This window comes from Ovis aries, chromosome 8 (assembly GCF_016772045.2).
Source record: "Ovis aries strain OAR_USU_Benz2616 breed Rambouillet chromosome 8, ARS-UI_Ramb_v3.0, whole genome shotgun sequence".
NCBI lineage: Eukaryota > Metazoa > Chordata > Mammalia > Artiodactyla > Bovidae > Ovis > Ovis aries.
In genome coordinates, this window is record NC_056061.1 from 81,961,606 (window position 1) to 81,984,792 (window position 23,187).

The 23,187-nt window shown below is 47.2% G+C and overlaps 1 protein-coding gene across 8 annotated transcripts in view; it reads left to right on the plus strand.

The window, feature by feature from the left end:
* The window catches only part of ZDHHC14 (zinc finger DHHC-type palmitoyltransferase 14), a 289,043-nt gene that overhangs the window by 207,497 nt on the left and 58,359 nt on the right, over window positions 1-23,187 (plus strand). For 7 of the 8 annotated variants that reach the window (XM_027972616.2, XM_027972618.2, XM_027972619.2 and 4 more), the window contains exon 3: window positions 5,679-5,837. The exons of the other annotated variant lie outside the window; for it this stretch is intronic. In XM_027972616.2, coding sequence (XP_027828417.1) covers window positions 5,679-5,837 — 159 coding nt within the window. The remainder of the gene's footprint in view (window positions 1-5,678; window positions 5,838-23,187) is intronic. 8 annotated transcript variants of the gene reach the window in all.

Here is a 23,187-nt window from a genome sequence, read left to right on the forward strand (position 1 = left end):
CATCCTTCCAGCTGAGGAGCAGGTCATGACCGGCCCCTCCGGCCAGTGTGAATGTCGAAGGAGCATGTATTTTGTCCTCAGGTGGGTGTTTGAAGCCTTGGGTTTCAAGGCTCCATTATCCCATCTGCCCTTAATTTGGGCACGCTAGGAAGCCACTGGTCTGGGGCAACAGTTGAATGTATTATGTGAAAGAAACAACAATTTGGAGGTACCCTGAAATACAATGAGAAGAAGAACTAAAGAGCCTCTTGATGAAAGTGAAAGAGAAGAGTGAAAAAGTTGGCTTAAACTCAACATTCGGAAAACTAAGATCATGGCATTCAGTCCCATCACTTCTTGGAAAATAGATGGGGAAAGAATGGAAATAGTGACAGACTTTACTTTGGGGGGCTCCAAAATCACTGCAGATGGTGACTGCAGCCATGAAATTAAAAGATGCTTACTCCTTGGAAGGAAAGCTATGACCAATCTAGACAGCATATTAAAAAGCAGAGACATCATTTTGCCAACAAAGTTCCGTCTGGTCAAAGCTATGGTTTTTCCAGTAGTCATGTAGGGATATGAGAATTGGACTGTAAAGAAAGCTGAGCACCGAAGAACTGATGCTTTTGAACTGTGGTGTTGGAGAAAACTCTTGAGAGTCCCTTGGACAGCAAGGAGATCCAACCAGTTCATCCTAAATGAAATCAGTCCTGAATATTCATTGGAAGGACTGATGCTGAAGCAGAAGCTCCAATACTTTGTCCGCTTGATGCAAAGAACTGACTCATTGGAAAAGACCCTGATGCTGGGAAAGATTGAAGGCAGGAGGAGAAGGGGATGACAGAGGAGGAGATGGTTGGATGGCATCACCGACTCGATGGACATGAGTTTGAGGAAACTCCAGGAGTTGGTGATGGATGGGGAAGCCTGGCGTGCTGAAGTCCATGCGGTCGCAAAGAGTTGGACACGAGAGACTGAACTGAACTGAACTGAGATACACAGCTACCCATGTTGCCCGCCCCTTCCAGGTGGCAATGACTAAATGGGTCTCTGGACCAGCAAAAGATGTAAGGAGGACATGTAAAGGGACTTCCCTGCTGGTCCAGTTGTTAAGAATCTGCCTTGCAATGCAGGGAATGTAGGTTCAATCCCTGGCTGGGTAACTATGATCCCACATGCCTCGGAGAAACTAAAGAGATCCTGCCACAGTTAAGACCTGAAGCAGTCAAATGTTTTTAGAAAGAGAGAGAGGACCAGTAAAGAGCAACAGCCTCAAAAGGAGCTTGAGAGAGGCGCTTCTGGGGCAGGGCGAGTCCCCAAGCTATGTGACTCTGACTGGTGGGCGTGCAGGACTTGGGACATCGATCCCGTGCTTCCTGCATCCTTCCTCCAGGCCGGCCAGGACAACCGGCCTTCCATTTGGCAGGCAGTTCCTGGGGACCTACTGTGTGCTGGACCCTCTGCAGGACAGCGGGAACACGAAAGCAGTCAGGCCTCGTCCCCCTCCCGGCACCACGTCTGAGGGAAGACTCAGAGATAAACCCTCATGGTCACCCCCCTGGTAGAGGGTCTCCCCTAGGGCCTGCGAGCCTCTCCAGCTGTTAAGTTCCTGCAACATCCCCAGCTCCCAGCACCCGGCTGGCACCTACGAGCACGACACAGATCTGCTGGCTGGATAAACACGCAGTCAAGTGCAGTGAGAGCCCTAGGAAGCAAGTGCCCTCAGCGCGTTTGCACAGGAGAGGCTTAAGTGGACCTTCTAGGACGAGGCACATCCAGAAGCCAGGACGGCCCGAGCAGAGAAGAGATGCTGGGAGCCTGAACAGCAGGGCCTGTTCCGGGGCCCAAGGAGGCCACAGCCCTGGACTCGGGTGAGATTGTGCGGCAGGGAGAGGAGGACCAGCCCGCACGGACGACCTTGGTGCCTCACCAGAGGCTGGGGTGTCTCCATCACCAGATGTGCACGTAGGAGGCATGCTCTGAAGGCTAGGAGGACAGCAGACCAGGGGTGGCCGGGGACTCACGGCTCATCAAACAGTCTAGCAGGACCCCTAGCTCACCGCTGTTCACACGACATCTCTGTTGTTTAAGGGTCCTCCATTGCCTCTGGTGCAGTAGTTTGCATATATTAAATAGGGAATAATTTATAACGGTAAACCTATTCAGCTTCCCAGGTGGCGCCAGTGGTAAAGAACCCTCCTGCCCGTGCAGCAGACTTTTGAAACGCAAGTTCCATCCCTGGGTCGGGAAAACCCCCTGGAGAAGGGAATGGCAGCCCACTTCAGTGTTCTTGCCTGGAGAATCCCATGGACAGAGAAGTCTGGAGGACTACAGTCCATGGGCTAGCAAAGAGTCAGACACGACTAAAGAGATTTAGCACACTTGCTACTTAAAACTGGGTTTTTTTAGGAGTCATTCTAGTGTGAATAAATGCTTCTTAAAATATTTTTCTTGGCAAAGCAGTTTTTAAACTTTTCTGGTTAAAGTAACACAAGTGTTATTGATTGGGTTGTTACTTTTAAACCTCTATCTGACTCTCTGGTTTTCCTAGTTTTTCTAGTTTTCCATGTTTGCAAGAGCTAAAGAGATACAGTAGATTTCACAGCTGACATAAGGCTAGTCATATGTCACAATTAAAGTCATAATTAATTTAGACCTCAGTGGCATTCCGTTTGCACTGGAAGAGCTCTGACCTTATCTTCGATGTGTTCAAAGCCAGTTATTTTTACCCTGATGCTGCAGGAAGTACACAGCCCCGTTGCCTCTTTATTTTCTCATCACGGAATCAGTTGGGATGCCACCCTCTTCCCATTATACATGCTTTGGAAGCTGGTGCTTCTCTGGTGCCTGCTGAACTCTGTTGTTTCATGGGGCAGCCACCTGGGCTGCCAGGCAGGTGGGGGACATGCCAAGAGAGGGTGTCCTGCCTGGCAAGGCCACCGAGAGTCCTTGGTTTATTATAACAGTCCTGCTGTTTCATTATTCCAAGTAGAATGACTGTCCTCAGTGGAGAGGTAAAGTAGAAGGGCTGTTCCTCACTCTCTCCCTGTCCCTGTTCCGTGCCATTTACCCATTCACTATAAGAATTAAAAAAATTTTTTGTAAGAATTGTCTAAGATTCAAAGAGATCAAGGAGATCAAGCCAGTCAGTCCTAAAGGAAATCAGTCCTGAGTATTCATTGGAAGTATTGATGCTGAAGCTCCAATACTTTGGCCACCTGACGCAAAGCAGTGACTCATTGGAAAAGACCCTGATGCTGGGAAAGATCGAAGGCGGGAGGAGAAGGGGACAACAGAGGATGAGATGGTTGGATGGCATCACCAACTCAATGGACATGAGTTTGGGTTAAACTCTGGGAGTTGGTGATGGGCAGGGAGGCCTGGCGTGCTGCGGTTCATGGGGTCTCAAAGAGTTGGACACGACTGAGCGACTGAACTGAACTGAAGATGCAAAGAGCACGATAAGGTCTTGGATAGTTAGGAGAAGGGAATTAAAAAGAAGATTGCGGTAAATGGGGCACCTCCTGAAATCATGACTTGTGAATTCTGTGAGTGAGAGCAGCCTGGAGGCACCGAGGGTGCCGCTCTGCAGAGACCATTGGCTGTTCCTGGTCACCAGGTTCTCCGTGTGAAAATGCTTGGGGCGCTGACTGTGCTGTGTGAAGCGGCCCCTCCTGCCCACAAAGTTTTTCTAGGTTTCTATGTTCTGTGAGTTTAGCTCTCTACCACGTACATGAGTGTATAGGGGTACAGAAGAAAGAGGCATGTGAGGTTCAGAGGTGCACATGATGTGTGGATGGGCAGTGTTTACAGGCATCCCGGAGCTAGGTTCTCAAACTTCAAGATGTGTGACACCCTCCCCCCTGGTGGGGAGGGGGCACAGTGACCTCGGTAGCTATAGGCGGGACTGAGAGAGAGCTCACATCTCTGACAAGCTCTCAGTCAGTGTGAATTCTGTGTGGACCGCAGTGACCAGGCCCTGCAATGGAGGTTCTCAGCTTTGGCTGTAAATTTCCATACATGAGGAGCTCTTGAAACCTCTGATGGCAGGCTGCACCCCTCCAAGGACATCAGAACATACATATAACTGAGGGTGGGTCAGTAGCATCAGCGGTTTTGAAAGCTCTCCATGCAATTCCTGCCCAGGTTGAGTTTGTGGGGTGGAGGGTGGGGGAGAGCTGAGTGGATCGTGGGACTCCTTCCTGTCACTTTGGAAATTTACCAAAAGTATATTGCAGCTGTCACTGTCTGACAGTTTCTGAGTTAAATGAACAGCTACCTTTAGTGTTTCCATCTCTGTTTTTGAAGAACACCGTAAAGTTTCCCAAGATTCCCTCTACCCACCAGGCTCTGCTCCACCTGTTTATCAGCCGCGGAGTCTCAGCTGAAGCCCTCACGGATATTCTCTCTCTTCTCCACTGACCTGTGGCCTCCTGTTCCCACTGCTAGCTGCCCTCAATTCTTTATGGCTGTGAGGGGTCTAGATTAAAAGAGTGTTTTAGCTTCTTGTGGAGCAGGGGCTCTCAGCCCTACAGCACATTACAGTCACCAGGGGCGATTCTGATTTATTGGATCTGGGGCAGGTCTCTGTGCTAGGGGAGTTTGAGAAGCTTCCTGAGTGATTCTCATGTGAACTCGGGGAGGTTATAAGATTAAAAGAAACTTTAAAAAATAGTATTTTCTTCAACATTTTGAAAACTAGTTCTAAAATTATTAAAGATGCTGGTCAGACAATAAACTACAAAAATTATTTTTTTTAATGTACATTGAATGATTTAGTTGGGGCTTTCCAGGTGGCGCTACGTAGTAAAGAACCTGCCTGCTAATGGAGGTGGAGAAGGAAATGGCAACCCACTCCAGTACTCTTGCCTGGAAAATCCCATGGACGGAGGAGCCTGGTAGGCTACAGTCCATGGGGTCACGAAGAATCGGACAGGACTGAGCAACTTCACTTTCACTTTTCACTTTCATGCATTGGAGAAGGAAATGGCAACCCACTCCAGTATTCTTGCCTGGAGAATCTCAGGGACAGAGGAGCCTGGTGGGCTATAGTCCATGGGGTCACAAAGGGTCGGAGACTTAGGGACTGAAAGTGTCCAACACAGTTGGACACTCAAGTCGTGTCCAACTCTTTGTGGCCCCATGGACTATAGCCCATCAGGCACCTCTGTCTATGGAATTCTCCAGGCAAGAATACTGGAGTGCATTGCCATTTCCTTCTCCAGGGAAGGGACTGAGCAACAATGTTTATTAGGACAATGCTAACTGGGGAAGGATTTTGGTGCACAACAGTATGGCCCAGTGAGGCAGTCACCGGGGCATAGTCATTCAGGGCCTCAAGTTTGTATCTCCAAAGTGACCCGGGATGGATGGGGGAAGAGTGGGTGTGGCTCAGGGGAGGCTCCCATCGGCTGGGCGGGGCCACATGTGCAGCACCCCATTGGCCAGAGCTCAGTCACGTGGTCTCTCCCTCGTGCTTGGATTCCTGATTGCAGTTCCAGGCTCCAAAGGAGCGTAAATGCCGTGGGACAGCCGGCGCTCTGTGTTCTCCCGCATTTGTGTGTCAGGGGTCAGGTGCCTGTGGGCCTTGCACTTGGAAGTGCAGACTCCAGGCCGCCTGGGGGCAGGATCCTGCAGAGTTCACCTGCTGTGTTAAGCGCCTGTGCTCTTTTTTTTTTTTCTTTTCTTTTCTCCAGATATCGCAAACGGCACCAGTTCAGGGGGGTACCGCCCACCTCCCAGAACCAAAGAAGTCATCATCAATGGCCAGACTGTGAAACTTAAATATTGTTTCACCTGCAAGATTTTCCGGCCCCCTCGTGCCTCTCACTGTAGCCTTTGCGATAACTGCGTAGGTGAGTCAAAGCCAAAATTGCCTCTGTTCCATTTAAGGCTTGTGCTAAAATGTCTGCAGCTGATGGAGTAGCCTGATTTCCTTTGACCAGACCTTGTACTTAACGACAGCCAGCATGTGTGTCTCTTTAAACTTTCAAAACTAAGCAACTGGGTAATAGTTATTTCAGTCCTGTTGCCTCTGATCTGATCAACGGTCTGCCGCTGATCCCGTTCACCAAGCCTAGCATCGCAGGATATCTTTTTTCTTTTTACATCCTACAACACATCCCTATGACAGCACAATGCCCCAGGTCTTCTCTTTCCAGGGACCACACACGCCAGAGTGGGGGTTCGTGTTCCCTGGAGGTTTCAGATCGGCAGACACTGAAATAAAACCATGACACCCGTAGACCCTCCATTGCCGGAGGAGCTGGCCACGTGTGTAGCGGATTCTCCCAGCTCTTCAGAAGGTATTCTGCTTGGGGAGCTGGACGTCATGGAAGCCCAAGGAGAGGGAAAGGGGCAAAGGCCCAGAGACCGCTGGGCCCACAGTTATGTTGTTAAGAGGCCCCAGAGACCACCAAGACTTGGCCTCGCTGTCAGCTTGCTTCCTCCAGGACAGGCTAGGAAACGGGCAGAGGAAACATGGTGGAGCACAGAGGGCCTCAGCTGCAAGGCTTAGCCCTGCTGCTCAGCTGCCAGCATCGCAGCACAGCATTTCTGCCTCTATATGGGTCCCAGCCCCTGGGGACTACTTGGCAAGCTCATCCCATGACACCGAGAGATGTTACCCACACTTGCAGACCATTACTCTGCCTGGGGATGGAGCGTCTCAGAGATGAGGTTGGCAAGGAGACGGTGGAAGCCCCAAGTGACAGAAAGGGTAATGAGAAAGGGACCACAGCTTTGCCATGTGGGGGAAGACCCACAGGGAAGACCTGTCCGCCTTTAACAGAAATAACCAGGGGCTTTCCTGGAAAAACAGGCATGGAAGTCCTGTTAACCTCACACCTGAAAAGGCAGAACACCTCAGAACACACCTGTTCCACTTAGTAACACACAGTCGACTGCTAACATTTTCCGAGCCTATTAGAATTCGTGGTCTCGATTCTTCTTCAGAAAAAAAAAAATTATATAATGTGTTTCCTGCTGTGCAAAGCTTTTTTGTTTAGTGGCCTGAAATTTACTATAACTTTTAATCTACAGTTTGGTAGGAAGTTCATGTCTTCCCTCTCAGACCTTTTCTTAGTTTTATTCACTTGGAAAAATTACTGTTAGCCTTTGCCTCCCCAGCAAAACATCATGGAATTTTGTGGTCTTTCTTGTGTAGTGAGAAGCAGTTAAGAGCCTGAAATCTGGCACCCAGTGACCTGGGTACAAATACTAGCTTCATGATTTAGGCATGCTACCTCAACTCTGTATGCCTTGATTTTCTCATCTTTATAATGAAGTCAGTTGCAGTGCCTACCTCTCCGGACGATTGAAAGAGCAAATGAGTTAAAGTGTGCAAAGCACTCAGCCTAGTGCCTGGCTTTTGGTAAATTCTCTGTGGTTGTTAGCTGTTATTCTGTTACTGCTTCTGCTCCCTTGACACTTCTGATTGGCTTTCTCGGACCAATGTCTGGGTCTACTGTAGCCCTCTGCAGGTGTGATGACCAAACCCGTCCCTGCTCCTGTATGTGAGGACACATACCAGGGTTTACAAGGTCATGAGACAGCCTTTGTGTGATTTCTGATACCCTTCCGGGTGACTCCAACCCCAGTGACCATCCCATGCCCATCTTGAGGACACTCAAGCCAAAGCAGCCCGGTGGCTTAAATATCTTCAGGGAAACAATCCATAGGGATTCACAGGATCCTTTCTTGGGTTGTAATTTTGGGATTATATGATGGAATATTATATGATAGGATAATATGTAACTTACACTCTTTCACCTAAAAATCTTCTGTTATTTTGCATATCTTCTCCTGGAGGTCTAATGACTTGTTCCATTTGGCATTTACAGGGAGGGAGTGGTTACCTACAGACCTGAAGAGTTTACAGGACATCTCTTTATTTTTTTTTAAAATCATTTATAAATGTGTTTACCCATTGCTAGATAACTGGCTGTTTCTATTTGTTCATTTATATTCCATCTGTAGGGTAGATGGCTAATCATGATAAAATGTTCCTTTCTGTCTCATAGTGTTTTAAAATTCTCTTCAATTATATCATAAAACACTTTCTGAAAATTCATCAAATTCTCTCGTTTGTTCCCTCCACCGTAGGTTTAAGAACCCTGATGTATTAGGTATAAAATCCTCTTACCAGAATTATTCATCTAGTTAATTGTATACTTCTATGGTGGTTTAGTTGCTAAATCATGTCCAACTCTTGCGACCCCATGGACAGTAGCCTGACAAACTCCTCTGCCCATGGGATTCTTCAGGGAAGAATACTGGAGTGGGTTACCATTTCCTTCTCCAGGGGATCTTCCCAATCCAGGAATCGAACCCAGTCTCCAGCATTGCAGGCAGATTCTTTACCAACTGAGCTACTAGAAACGCCCAGTGAGACAGTAAGAGCCATCAGTCCGTAGTGTCCAAGAGCCCTTCTGATAGGTTCTGAGCAACCTTTCTGGTAACTCCAAGTCAGCATGGTAACCCAGAATTCCACAAGCAAGCCTGATGCTGTCCAACGAGAGGATGCAGAGCCGCAAAGGGAAAGGAGAGGAAGGGGGAAGGTTTGGGGTGGGCTCAGAGGAGAGAACTAGGCAAGGAGCACATTGCCAGTATCTGCCTCTAAGCTCCGTTTGACGGTCCTTGGGCTGAAAGTGGGCAAACTGTAATCAGGGCCCGCTCTGTGGGGGACAGGTGAGGGGAATAGCACACAGCTGATGGAAAGTAAATGTACTTGCTGCACTCGGGGAACAACCACACAGCGACTCAGACCTACATCGTTTTGGCTTTCGAGTTCATTACACTACATTTGGGCCTTGGGTGTGACCCATTAGCTAACCAACAAATTGGACCTTGTCCATTTGGGGAAATAAACTGGAAAGCAGTTGTCTCCAATGGAGAAGTATAATTGCAGAGTTTGCCACTACTTTATTTTTAGATGGCAAGTTTTTATTGAATTCTACTTTTTGCAGCCAGTACAATGATGTGCTGAAAGCCAGCATTCAAACATGTGGCTTCCCTTCCATGGTAATGAATGGGCTCAGGTTGGTCCTTCCTAGGCGTGCAAATCAATGTCACTTTGCACTGGTAGAGGAGAGAGGAAAATGCAGCTTTCGAAGTATATTTTTCTTTGTTAAGTAAGTTTGGAATGAGAGCAAAGTCGTAGGGGCTCTGTAGTTTGAGTCGAGGGCTGAGGGAAAAGCTTTTTGGGGAGCACACTCTGTTGCCAACATAGAACAGGTTAGCAGAGCCAGGGGGTTGGGACACGGCTCTAAGGACAGATGCCCAGGACTAGGTCCTGGTCGTGCCCTTGGATAATATGGGAACCTGGGCAGGTTACCCTCAACTGTTTCCACATCTGTAAGATGGGATGATCCCAGTACTGCCTTGTAGGTTTCTTCTAAGGATGAAGCGAGACAGTGCCCAGCACGCACCGACCTGGTGCCCTCCGAGGACTCACAAAGAGCCTGCCAGTGAAGTGTTGTTACCGTGCGTAATGGGAGCAGGCCTGCCACAATGCTCCCAGGTAACTGTAGAATGAGATTGTTATCACAGAGCGATGGGAGCCCACTTGTTTTCCTGTAATCTGGGAGGCTTTCCATGAGCTGCAGCTGCAGGAATGAATACATTGTCTCTCTCTCTCTGACTTTGTCTCTTTTTATCTCTGTTTCTCTCCCGTTGTCTCCTTGTATTGCCATCAAATTGCTTCTGCACATTTGAAACAGAATGTTTGGGTTCGTTTGTTTATCCAGGCAATTTTTGATGTTATAAAACATTTTTATACAACTGACAGCTGGGGCGAAGGGGTCATCTCTGTTTGCTCAGACCCGTAGGAGCCCTCAGGTCATTTAAAGGAGAATAACAGATGGAGTTGGAAAGCAAAAACTGCCCAGGGAGGTCTTCTCAGACTCACTCTGTATGTTCCAGCCCCAAGTGAGCCCCCACCACCCCGGTGTCGGCCAGGGTGGACCCTTTCAGGGAAGTCTGCCCTTTGGTGGACTCTGGGCCAGTGTCAGAGTAGCCAGCAGCTTTCCCTGGAATTGGGTATTTGTTTCTTAACACAACCTAAACCTGTAATAAAAAAAGGACTGACTTGAAAGTAATTTATTCACACACTGTGAACTAAATTAAGTTTACCAAACACCGGGAAGGATCATTGCAAGCCTGCTCTACGAGAGCCTGTCTGATTTTGACCAGCTCAGCATGAAAGCAGCAGAACCTGGATCCCCAACTTTCTACCTCCTCTGGGCAGAGGGGAGCCCGTCTTTCTCCGAGACGCCACATCTGGAGGTGCCGTGAGGGCAGAGGAGGTGGTGCAGGAAGCCCTCGTGTTGTCAGCCCTGCAGGTCTCTTCCCTTTCACAGCAGATGCCCTGGCCCCTTTTTCTCCCTTCCCCTTCTGTCCCTTCTGATGTGGATAGCACAGAGAGCCTCCAGACACCCTCTGCTGGGGCTCGTGCCCAGCAATTTTTGTTTTGGAAGAGTTTAATTGTTCTTGCTTTTTTTTTTTTTTTGGTGTGGACCATTTTTAAAGTCTTATTGAGTTTGTTACAGTGTTTCTTCTTCTTCTTCTTCTTTTTTTTTTTTTTTTTGGCCTTTTGACCAAGAGGCAGATGGAGTCCCATTTTCCAGACCAAATATGGAACCCGCACCCCCAACACTGGAAGGCAGTCTTAACCAGTGGACCACCAGGGAAGCGCCTTCATGGCCGTCTTTAAATGCTCGCTCTTTCTCCCCTGGGCTCTCTACTCTGCTCTCCCTTCTGACTGCAGTGTCCCCTCCTGTCCGACCAGATGCTTCCTCTGTGATGCGGATCTCTGAGTCGGAACTGCAGATGTCTTGTCTGCTCGGCACACTCTGCTGAGCCCAGTCACTGCTTCACAGCTGTACTCAATGTTAAGACATCTGGTATATTTGAGAGCTAGAATCCTAGCTACCTTCTGATGTAGGGCAGCACTCTGGAACTTTTTAACTGTTTGGGTATGCTGAGAGGGTATTCGTTTTCCGTAGGAAAACAGATCATTTGAAGAGAATGCAGCAAGCTAGCATTTTCATCTTCTTAGGGACCAAAAGAACCCAGGGATTTATGGTGACCCTCCTGGTTTCCAGTATCCTTGCTTTTTACTGACATGTAATGAGCTTCTATGCGTCAGGCACTGTACTAGTATCTAGATGCTTCAAATCACTATTAAGAATCACTATTCAAGATCACTATGCAAGAATCACTATTAAGAACAGACCAAAGAGAATTCAGCACAGAAGGTATTGTGTTTATCACATTACATGGATCAAAAAGAGTAATTTTACATGTGTGAAGAGGTTATTTAAAAATTCAGTCATCAGTTATATACATCAAAAAATATTGCATCAACATACCTAAGGTAAACATTGTTACAAAATGCAAGGAAAGTTTGGTATAAACATCATGCTAGTGAGAAACAATACCTCTGGCTTTGTTGGCTCAGGTAAGCAAAATAAAAGTAAGAAAATAAAAGATATCAATATACAGTTAAGAAATACATGTTGAACTGTTTTGGCAAAGTATGCTGATATTTTTTAACTGATTGTGGAGCATTTGCAAAATTAATCAGAGTAGCTGCACAAAAATCCCTAACCTCCTGAAAGCTACTAGGTACTTCACAGTGTGTCATCTAATGACACAATAGAAATCAACCACAAAAAATAAAAATACACAAACCTAACCAATTGTAATGGTTTTTTCAGGAGTAATTTTTATTTATCTGACTGCACTGAGTCTTGGTTGTGACAAGTGGGCTCTTTTGTTGTAGCATGCAGTTTCTGTAGTTTAAGCACACAGGCTCGGTTGCCCCCATGACATGTGGGATCTTAGTTCCCCAACCAGGAATCAAACCCACATTCCCTGCATTGCAAGGCAGGTTCTGAACCACTGGACCACCAGGGAAGTCCCGAATTGCATTGTTTTTTTTTAAGAACCTTTTCATTAGCTCGTGGGTGACAGAGATTCCAAAATGGCAAGGGTGGAATAGTTGGAAAGCGACAATAAAAATAATGCAAAATAGAACTCCATGAGAAGGAATGGTTTGGAAAGCTATCAGGTAGCTTGTTGAAATGAAGTTGGAGGCTGCAGAACCAGGCGCGGCAGCCCGGAGGAGCCAGGGGAGGCTGGGTGGCTGAGCGCCGCGAGTCACACCTGCGATAGGATGGTCCCAGGAGGCGCAGGCTCTACAAGCAGGACGTCTGCGGAGCCACCACTGATTCTGACTCTGCTGCTGCCATTGACTTGGAGCCGGGGACTTGTCTGCAGCAAGCGTGGGCTCTGGAGGCAGAGATCGGGGTGGGAGGGAGCGCCTGGACCTGATTCGTTTCCACACTTGGGTGACCAGTGAGAGGAAGAGGTAGCTGCTCCACCCTCCCAGGGGTGGGGCTCACCTCCCATCTATTCTGGGATTCTCTACAAACAGGAAGTTTACTTGGATGTCGGATGGCCAATGAAATGGAAAGTTTAGGAAAGTCTAGTACAAGACAAAACTGGATTTAGAAGCCAGTGAAGGAACAAAGCGGCCATCTCAAGAAGACAGAAAAAAAGAATAGCAAAACAAACTTTAGAAAAACAGGAAGGAAACCATTAATGACCTAGAGAACAGAAAAATAAAAACAGTACCAGATCTAATTCTTTGGCAAATAAACAGCCAAAAGATAGACTTCTGGTAGCAATGAAGTGGAAATAACAGATTCAAATGAGACATTCTCTCCACAAACGTAGGTATAAATTAAATGCAGTTTGAGGGAGGAGACAAGTAGAACATGTCCAGTTTGATTACCAATACCGTTTCAGAAAAAGCTGATGTTTAGTCCATCAGTCATGTCTGACTCTTTGCAATCCCATGAACTGCAGCACACCAGGCTTCCCTGTCCTTCACCGTCTCCCGGAGTTTGCTCAGACTCATGTCCATTGAGTCGATGATGCCATCCAACCATCTCATCTCCTCCTCCTGCCTGATTATTGGAAACTGTATAATCTCTACGTTCACTTTGGGGCTGCCCCTAAGCTTTCTGTAGTGGCACATGGGTTTTGTTCTGTTCCTGAGGGTTTCCTGTCCCTTTGTGTTAACCTTTATTTCAGTTTCTTTTTTCCTAGGGTCTGGAGTTTTATCCTTTTTGGTATAAGCAACAGGTCCTGTAACTGAAAAGTGTGTCAAGCAACCTAATTAGTGCTTTCTTTAAAAAATTGGGTGATAATTGTTTTACAATTTTGTGTTGATTTCTGCTGTACAACAGTGCGAATCAGTCATTATTGTATCCCCTCCCTTTTGAGCCCCCTTCCCTCCTCCATCCCACCCCTCTATGTCATTCACAGAGTGTGAGGCTGGGCTCCCTATGTTATATAGCAGCTTCCCACTGGCTGTCTATTTTACACATGATAGTGCTTATATGTTAATGCTACTTTCTCAATTCGGCCTACCCTCTTCTTCCCCCACTGTGCCCACAAGTCCGTTCTCTACGTCTGCATCTCTATTCCTGCCCTGCAAATCGATTCATCAGTACCGTTTTTCTAGATTCCATATATATGCATTAATGATATTTATTTTTCTCTTTCTGACTTACTTCACTCTGTGTAACAGGCTGTAAGTTCATCCACCTTAATTAGTACTTTTGGATTCAAGTTGTTAATCATATTTTCACCCTCTCCCATCCACTGACCTCTCTGGAGAGCTTCGTTTGCCACTAATTGTGTCTCCAACTCTTAACTTGAAATGAATAAATATAGATGTGAGATCTTTTGGCTGAAAACAAACTAGGAGGTTTTTCTTTTCACGGATAATCTATTGCAGTGTACCAAGGGTTTAAAGAAACTTGCAAAATGACGGATAACTTCAAGGCATATTACCGTCATTGTCATGTAACTCACGCTGTGTGAGAGTGTAGAGAAACCGGGGTCCATTTCATGGCCGTGGGGAAGACTGCCGTTTGTTCATAAAAGGTCTTATTCATTGGTTAGACGGAAACGCAGAGCCAGATGTAGCCAGCTCTAAACAATGTAAATGAAACTTTGGGGTGTGTATTTTTGGTATTAACTTATTCCCGGTTTTCTTTTGAGCCACTCAAGTCCTTCTCAGAAAGTGAGGAGCTTTAATTAAGTCACTTATTATCAATGATTCATTGTTACAGCTCAAGTGACAGATGGCAGAATTCCAAGTAACCTTCCTAACTCACTTGACCATAAGATGACATTCTTTCCTGGAAGACTTTTCATCTCCTCTTATGTCAGATTAAGACTGTTCCTGGTTGTCAGTACGTTGGGTTTTTCCTGTCTCTTCCGACCAGTTCACATTTCCTGTATTTCCCTGTTCGTTCCCATCCTGTAGGAGCCAGTAGCTCTTCTGTTGGCCCCTCCGTGACCTCTTCCCGGCCTTCCCCCCCTGTTCTTCTCTTGGCTCCGCTCATCCTCCACGGAGTCTTCCTGCTGTAGCTGGGGACGCTCTTTTGTTGCATCTAGACAAGCTGGTCCTTTCTCTGGCCACCTCGTTCTCGACATGCCTTTCCTGCAATAGGACCCGCTGTATTGTGCCACCAAGAGTTCCTTCCAAAAAAATTAAAATTGAGAAAGCATGGAGGTACGTTTGAGGCAATAACCAAAATAAAATAAAATTCTACAAAGTCTCTTAGCTTTCAGAAGAAGTTCCTTCGTAACATGTTTGTTAAGGATGTAAGAATATGTAAGTAGATGTAAATTCCTCAAGATGGAGTACCCAGGCCTGGGGAGTAGAAGGAGGAGGGGATCGTACGCATGGGCAAGGTTGAGAGCCATGGGAACAGACTCTCGCTGACTCACCCTGGGTTCCACCACTGAGGTTAGGCCACCTGGGTGCTCTGGGAATTGCTCGTCTCTTGCAAGATCAGCGGTCAACAGTGAGGCCTCCCATGGGAGGTGTGGCTGACTTGCAACCTTGAAAAACCAGTATTAGTAAAATATCTACCATCTTTTGAGGCCTATTGGAAGCCATGCATTGTAAGTATAATTTTACAGATGAAAATTTATCAGTGTTAGTATTTCTTCTCTAACTCACCTTAGGGCCATAGTCCTCCGGGTGTCTGAGGTGGACACTAACATGGTCTGACAACATGGGTAGAAGTCCACCAAGCTCAGTGGCCGGAGCAGGGCCCAGGGGTGGATGTTGAGAGTCAAGAGGGAGAATCAGGCCATGTCTGCAGAAGGCTTTGTAAAGCAAGCATTTGCAACTAATCCAAAAGGATTTCTTCATTGGCTGCCATGTGTAAGTAGAATGCAAAGAAGTGTAAAGTGGGCTTCCTGCCCTTGATGAGTTTTCTGCCGACTCACAACAAGTGAACTAACACCATAAAGAAATATTTGAAGGAATTCCCTGGTGGCCTCATAGTTAGGATCCCAGGCTTTCACTCTTGTGGCCCAGGTTCAATCCCAGCTCAAGAAACTGAGATCCCACACAGTGTGCACCCCCCCAAAAAAAGAAGGAAAGAAAAAAAATTGACCAGGTTGTAGCACTCAGGATATCTAATCTGACTTTAGGAGGGTGAAATGGGAGGAAAGGCTGGAAGAATTCAGGGGCAGCCACCCTGAAGCTCTTGGATATCTGTGGAGAAAGAGGGTCTAGACTGAGCTCCTATGTGCCAGGTTTGGGCAGGGCCCTGAGACAGTCTGATCTCACACATCAGTGTAAAGCGGAGATGCAGGATTGCAGAGATGTCTTCGCTGACTCTTGGCCAGTGATACAGTATAGCAAACACCCTCCAGAATCCCAGTGGCTTTGAACCAGCAGCATTTCTTTTCCTCACGTGTCTGTAGGTCAGTTCTGGGTTTAGCTCCAGGCATCGCTCAGGTTCATCTTCTCAGATTTGATTCCGGGACCCTGGTGGAAGGGCCTGCAGCTGCCAGGCATGTTTTCCTCATGGGGAGTCACTGGACTATATGATGGGGGAGCAAATAAGCAATATCTCTTACAGCTTCTGCTTCCAGTACATCTGCCGAGCCTCTAGCCTAACAAGGCACGTGACCATGACCATCAATGGGGCAGGGAAGGATACAGCCCCTCAGGACAGGGAGCAGTGCGTATTTGCTGAAATTACCCAGTCTGTCACATGCAGGGAGACTTGAAGGCCAAAGATCAATTACCTCCTAAGCAGCAGTTGTGTGTCTTAATTCATCTCTTTAAAGCAGACGGTGCCTTCCAGTAGATGCCCAACAATCAGTTGTTTACTTGAGTTGACTAGACTTGAAACTGGCCTCTAGCAACAGATTTGGGAGTTAGGGAGGTTAAGGATGAAGCATACTTTACCAGCCCTGAAGTTTCTTCTTTCAAGATATTTGTGGAAGCAGCTGATCCAGCTGCTCTCTGTTGGGTGTTAAACAATAAATGTTTCACCAAATTCCACCCACTGTTTGTGGGAGTTGGGCAGGACTGAACTGTTAAAAGCCTGGAGAATGAATAGTGAAAAATAACCTGTGTGCCTTAGTTTTGAAAGCTTAATACATGTTTGGACATTGTTTTTAAAAAGCTATACAAATAATTTGGTTTGTTGGAACAGATTAAGTTTTATTTTTTTAAAGGTTGAAAATACTTTAAATAAAGGACTAATTGAAATTTGGAATAAAGGAAGAAGAATCATTTCCTTAGAACCTAGTACCTTGTTGTTCAGTTGGTAAGTCATGTCCAACTCTTTGCAACCCCATGGACTACAGCATGCCAGGCCCCTCTGTCCTCCACCATCTCCCAGAATTTACTCAAGTTCATGTCCATTTATTCGGTGATGCTGTCTAACCATCTCATCCTCTGCCGCCACCTTCTCCTTTTGCCTTCAATCTTTCCCAGCACCAGGGTCTTTTCCAATGAGTCGACTCTTTGCATCAGGTGGCCAAAGTATTGGGGCTTCAGCTTCAGCATCAGCCCTTCCAATGAATATTTAGGGCTGATTTTCTTTAGGATTAACTGGATTCATCTCCTTGCAGTCCAAGGGACTCTCAAGAGTCTTCTCCAGCACCACAATTCAAAAGCATCAATTCTTCAGCACTCAGCCTTCTTTATGGTACAACTCTCACATCCATACATGACTTCTGGAAAAAGCATAGCTTTGACTATATGAACCTTTGTCAGCAAAGTGGTGTCTCTGCTTTTTCATATGCTGTCAAGATTTGTAATAGCTTTTCTTCCAAGGAGCAAGTGTCTTTTAATTTCGTGGCTGCAGTTACCATCTGCAGTGATCTTGGAGCCCAAGAAAATAAAATCTATCACTGCTTCCACTTTTCCCCTTCTATTTGCCGTGAAGTGATGGCAAAGTGACGGGGCTGGGTGCTATGATCTTGGTTTTTTGAATGTTGAGTTTTAATCTAGCTTTTTTTTTACTCTCCTCTTTCACCCTCATCAAGAGGCTCTTTAGTTTCTCTTCTCTCTGTGGCATTAGAGTGGTATCCATCTAGTACCTATGAAAATGTAATTATCTTTTTTGATTAAAGAAGTGAAATGGACACATAGAAACAATTATACTAAAATAACTTGCATTTTATGATGCCATCATGTGTTTATGTTGGGTTTTTGACTTTTGGAGGAAGTTCTATGTACTACGTTATCTTCTTCACTGCTCACAAGCAGCCTAGGCCTCCGTCAAGTGAGAAAGTATCACCCCCATTTGCGACAGAACTCAAATTCAGAGAGGGCAGGAACTGTCCACGGTCACACAGCAAGACTCTAGCAGCTGGGACCGGAAGACAGCCTCCTGACCCTTGTGTGAAAGTTCATAAACCACAGACGTAGAGCAGAGAGAAACCCAGCTGGGCCTGAAAGTCCACAGCAGGTGGACAAGTAAGACCTAAACAGGTGAGAAAAGGTGATCATTTCTGCCCCAGCCTGGGAGCAACGCTGGTCATCCAGCAGTTTGTGTCCGCCATGAGTGAGGCTCTGTGGATACAGGGCTGGGGCCGCTTGCAGGGTGAGATAGGCCAGCTGAATCACACATGGTCACCAGCGGAGGGAAGGCAGGTGTCTGGCACAACCTCGTTGGGCCTGAGCAAAATCATAAGTAAGCTCCGCATGCCAGTTGTTTCCTGGGATTATTGGGTTATCAGGACAAGATATGTGCAGAAGTACTTCAGATTTTTAAAAACCTCTCAGATGCATATGAAGATTATACTCTCTTCCCACAATTTTACCGCCTGAGTATCCTAGTTTTTATATGACAGAGGCTCTCTGTGCCTCCAGTCGGGCCTTCTCCTCCCCAGGGTTCCTGTGAGTCCTTTACGATCCCGGGGGAGAGTTTAATAGATCATCAGATAAAGCAAAGCTGATGGGAACACAGCAACTTGAGTGGAAGCAGTGAGCCCCAAACCTGAGGAGAGTGCACTGATCTACCCCGGGGCCTGGACAGAACAAGTTCCCCAAAAGGCCCCAAGCGGGGCCCCGAGTGAGATGCCCTGAGGACAGACAGTGGGACTGTGGCCTTATGCAGAGGCCTTATGCAGAAGTGCAGCCACTTGCTGGACCCAACTCCTTCCAAGGACGGACCTGAGCAGTGGCTGATACTCTTGGTTCTCCAGGTACTTAGAGCAGAGATCCCAGCTCTGGGCACTATGGATGAGACTCTGGGAGTCCACGAGCTTGGATGGAGAAACACTGACGTCTTCCATCTTACTGAAATCTAAAGGAGATCTACCATTTCCTCCTGTGGTGAACACAGGCATAACCAACCACGTCAGTCGTTTTAGTGACCCCTAGAAGCCACAGACATTTTCGTATGACACTGCGGACACGGACGATAGATCATTCACATTTGCTCCTACTTTGAAACCACAGTCGTTGATAAACTGTAGCTCTTGTAATTTGATATCGGAATAAACAAGCATGTATTCTACTGTGTCACAACTTTTAAACTATTTTGAAAATGGTGTTTCTTACTGGTTTCTTTTGTTACCGTATGTATTCCATCAACATTCTTAGACAGGCCTGTGGCTTCATGAGATGCTGACAGGGTTCATGGTGCACAAACTAAGTTAAGAACCTAGGTTAAATCTTGTGTCGATTCTGCAGTTGTTAGAAAACAGACTCCTTCAGGTGGCAGGTAGTATCTCCCCACCCCAGAGGATTGCTGTTGATTTTTCTCAAGTAGTAGGCAGCAACATTTATTTCAAGAGTGCCGTTTTCCCCCAAATATTTATTTATTCATTTGGCTGCACTGGGTCTTAGATGCGGCATGTGGAATCTTTAGTTGCCACACGTGGGATCTAGCTCCCTGACCAGGGGTCGAACCCGGGATCCCTGTGTTGGGAGCATGGAGTTCTAGCCACTGGACCACCAGGGAAGTCCAGTGGAAGCCATTCTGGAAGTCCCACCATTTTTAAAAGCTGCTTTTTTTAAAAAAAAGAATAACTATACTGGGCTTGTTCTTCCTTCCTCTCTTTCTTCCTCTTTCACTCTCAACCCAAACCCAGGTGTGCAGCACACACACACGCAGACACACACACACACACACACACACACACACACACACAGAGCTTCCTGCACTGGGCAGGCAGGCCTGGGCCACCCACCCAGGGTTCCTGCCAGCCCTGGTGTCCCGCCTGCTCTAGAGTCTTGGTTGTTTTGGGGGGACATCTGTGTCACCCTTTTGTTACAAAGTGGAGCACAGAGAGGTCAGGCAGGACAAGGGCTGTGCCACTGACCCCTCCCGGACCCTTCCTCCCCATCTCTGCACTCTCAGGCCAATAGACCCCTTCTTTAAAATTGTTGAGAATTTATTCCTTCCATTGTTCTTGCCTCAAGCCTTTTATGCTACTGAGAAATACTGGGAAGATAAGAACCCTTGGTATAGTTAAAGAAATTTAAATTTTCCCACAAAAGATAATATAATATTGTCTTAAAACTTGAAGCCAAGATTGTTTCTAAGTCCCACAAGGGTTTTGTCATGGTTTGGATCGTATGCCTTTTCACTGGAAGTTAGCAAAAATAAGTGTTACAGGGTTGACTCTTGGCTCTTACACATTCAGTTCGCAACAACATCACAGTAGCAGGGCTTGCCCTTGTGCCGTTCATCCTGTGATAGAAGTAACCAGTTTTCTAACCAAGCTGTTTGTGCCTAAAAAACTGTTGGCTATTACTAACTGATTTATGGGTTTGTTTTTCAGTCTGATGAACCAAAAATGCATTTTTCCATCTTTAATCATGCTGAATATTTGCTGGAGGACAGGAAATCACCAGCATGTGTGCCTGGAATTACTATAATGCTGTGCTCGGGGAGGCAGGGAACTTCTAGGCTAATGGTCCTTCAGAGCTGTACACAGGGCCATGCCAGCACTTCCTTCACTCTCCTGCTGAAGGAGCATCTTTTGACTGTTGCTGGCGTGCCAGGCTTTGTCTAGGCAGGCTTTGGGGAGACGATGGTGACAGTGATCAGCCCAGTCCTGCCTGCAGAGCTTCCCTACTGGGGAACCCGGGCAGATTCACAAACACCTGTGGTACACGGTCATGCCTGCACACCTGTGGGAGCCTCAGAGGCTCCTCCCGTCTGATGGACACATCAGAAGAGGACGAGCTGTGCGGAGATCCAGAGCAGCAGGCGGCAAAAGACTAGAGGGACTAGAGAAGGTGGAGACTGCAGGCGGAGGGGCAGGACGTGAGCACTGGCCTTCCCGGTCGTGCTGAGGAGTTTCAATCTTATCCCAAGGTGGAGTGGGTGTATCAGCCACATGTTCCAGAAAGTGCCTTCTGTCTCCATTGCAGAGAGTGTACTGGTTGGTGATAAGGCCAAGGACAGGTATGAGGGCTGCTGCTACCCTGTCACGAGGGTCGCAGTCATGGATGGATTCCAGGAATACTGGAAAAAGCCATGGGACTCGGTGCTTCATTAAACTCATGGAGTTGGGGCAAAAAAGAGTGTTTGATCCTCTGTCTCCTGAGTATGTGATTATCTCCCTATGTTAGAGAATTAATGCTTTGAAAGAAAAATCGAGTTCGCGTATTTTCAGGGAATCATGACACAGTGACCTGAGTCTATAAAGAACTTTGTTGCTGTTGTTGCTGCTGCTGTTTAGTTGCTAAGTTGTGTCCGACTCTTTGCGACCCCATGGACTCCAAGTTTCCGTGTCCTTCACCGTCTTCTGGAGTTAGCGCAAACTCATGCCCATTGAGGCAGTGATGCCAACCAACCATCTCATCCTCTGTCACCCCCTTCTTCTCCCACCTTCATTCTTTCCCAGCAACAAGGGCTTTTCCAGTGAGTTGGCTCTTCACATAAGATAGCCAGATTATTGGAGCTTCAGCTTTAGCATCAGTTCTTCCAGTGAATATTCAGGGTTGATTTCCTTTTGGATTGACTGGTTTGATCTCCTTGCAGACCAAGGGACTCTCAGGAGTCTTCTCCAACACCATAGTTCAAAAGCATCAATTCTTCAGTGCTCAGCCTTCTTTATGATCCAACTCATATATCTGTACTTGACTACTGGAAAAGCCATAGCTTCGACTATACAGACCTTTGTCAGCAAAGCGATGTCTCTGCCTTTTAATACTCTTTCTAGGTTTGTCGTAGCTTTTCTTTCAAGGAGTGCATAACTCGCTTTAAGCACCAGAATCCTCTGGCTCTCGATCCAGAACGGGATCTGCAGAAACTTAAACACGAGGTCCCAGAGTCAGCAACGTCAGCCTCAGGGAACTGGGCACTGTGTGTGTCCAGCTGTGAGTGGTTGGCTGGTGTCTGAAGTCAAACACAGAGAAGTAAAACAAAGAGGGGTGGGGAGAGGGGGAAAAAGAAGTGCTAGAAAGTAGTAGGAAGAGAAATACAAAAGGGAGGGGGCAAGAGAGGCAAACGTGGAGAGGAAGTGAAACCTTGTGAGACGGATGTGGCGATGAAGGTGCTGAATCAGAGCCATCCATCTGGGGCGGAGATGTGGGAGGGAGATGTCCCTCACCTCTCACAGGGCTGGCCCAGAGCTGCCCAGGCTGCCTGCTGTGCCCACAGGGCAGACTCACAGGAACTCAACCCTGTCATCCATAATGCCCCTCACTGCCACAGTGACCGCTTCTCCCTTCTGTCCAGCTGTTTACACAGTGATGTCGTGAAGAGCAGTGTCAGCTTTGTGGTGCGTGATGTTTGGTCTCCGGCTCATAAGTCCATTGTCAATCCTGCTCTAAGCAGAAAGTGTCTCCTCCCCTATCCTGGGGCCTCAGGTCAGAGAACAGAAAGGGTGGAAGCAATGTTGAGAAGCAGCAGCAAGCCCTGCAAGAGCCCACAGATAACAAAACAAGGGACATCTGTGGACAAAGTCTGGGTCTGGGGCGAGTGCTTTAGCGAGCCTGGAGGAAGAAGAGCCTCAAGGTGTCGGAATGAGCAAGGGGACCCCAGAGGTGCATCCAGGCTGGGCCGGTCCAGTCTCCTTGAGTGGCTGGCTGAAAGTCTTCAGCATTTCCTTGGAGAGAAAGACTCACAGATAACACCCTAACAGGTGTGTGTAGGAGTCTTGCCCATGACTTGGTAGGATGAGTCCTCAAGTGCTCATACCAGAGGAGGCTTCAGACATTCCCGACAGAGTCCTTCACTGGCATCATAGAGGCCCAAGGCATGACCCCACCCGCCTCCGTTCATGTTGTTCGTAGGCAGCTGAACTGGGTGGATCCTGTCTGAGTCAAGAATCCAGACCTAGAGTGGGCACCATCAAGTAAATTGCCTGCCCCCGTGAGGTTCTCAGAGGCTCATTTTGCGCATGCTTGTCACCATGGGAACCTCATAACCAGCCCCAGGAGGCAGAGATGGGGAGAAAGTCCGCAGACACAAAGGAGAAACAGCAGGCAAGGTTGGTTCACACCCTGGCAAGCAGGGGCCACCCGCAGAGCCGTTGCAGAGCAGCTCTGCTCTTTGCAGGGTTGGGTCCTGGCTTGCTGGCCTCTCAGGTTCAGAGCCACCCTTTGGGAAAGGCCCCATTAGCCAAGCTGTCACTCTGAACCTGCGAAGCAAGGTTGCCCACGTGTTCATCTTCAGCACATGACTCTGTGACTGGTCAGACTACAGGGGCAGCCAGGTCATAGTCAGAGGCTAACTTGTACCTGTAGGATGAGAAATACAACCCTCATGGGAAGTAGAACCTGCAGGGCTAGTCCTGGGGGTGCTTTCTGGGTTTTTGGGTCAGGTTCTGTCTTGTAAGTCCATGTATACTTTAGAAAAATGCTTTGCTAGAAGACTGTAGTAATGTTAAATAATGCATTTAAAAGTAAAT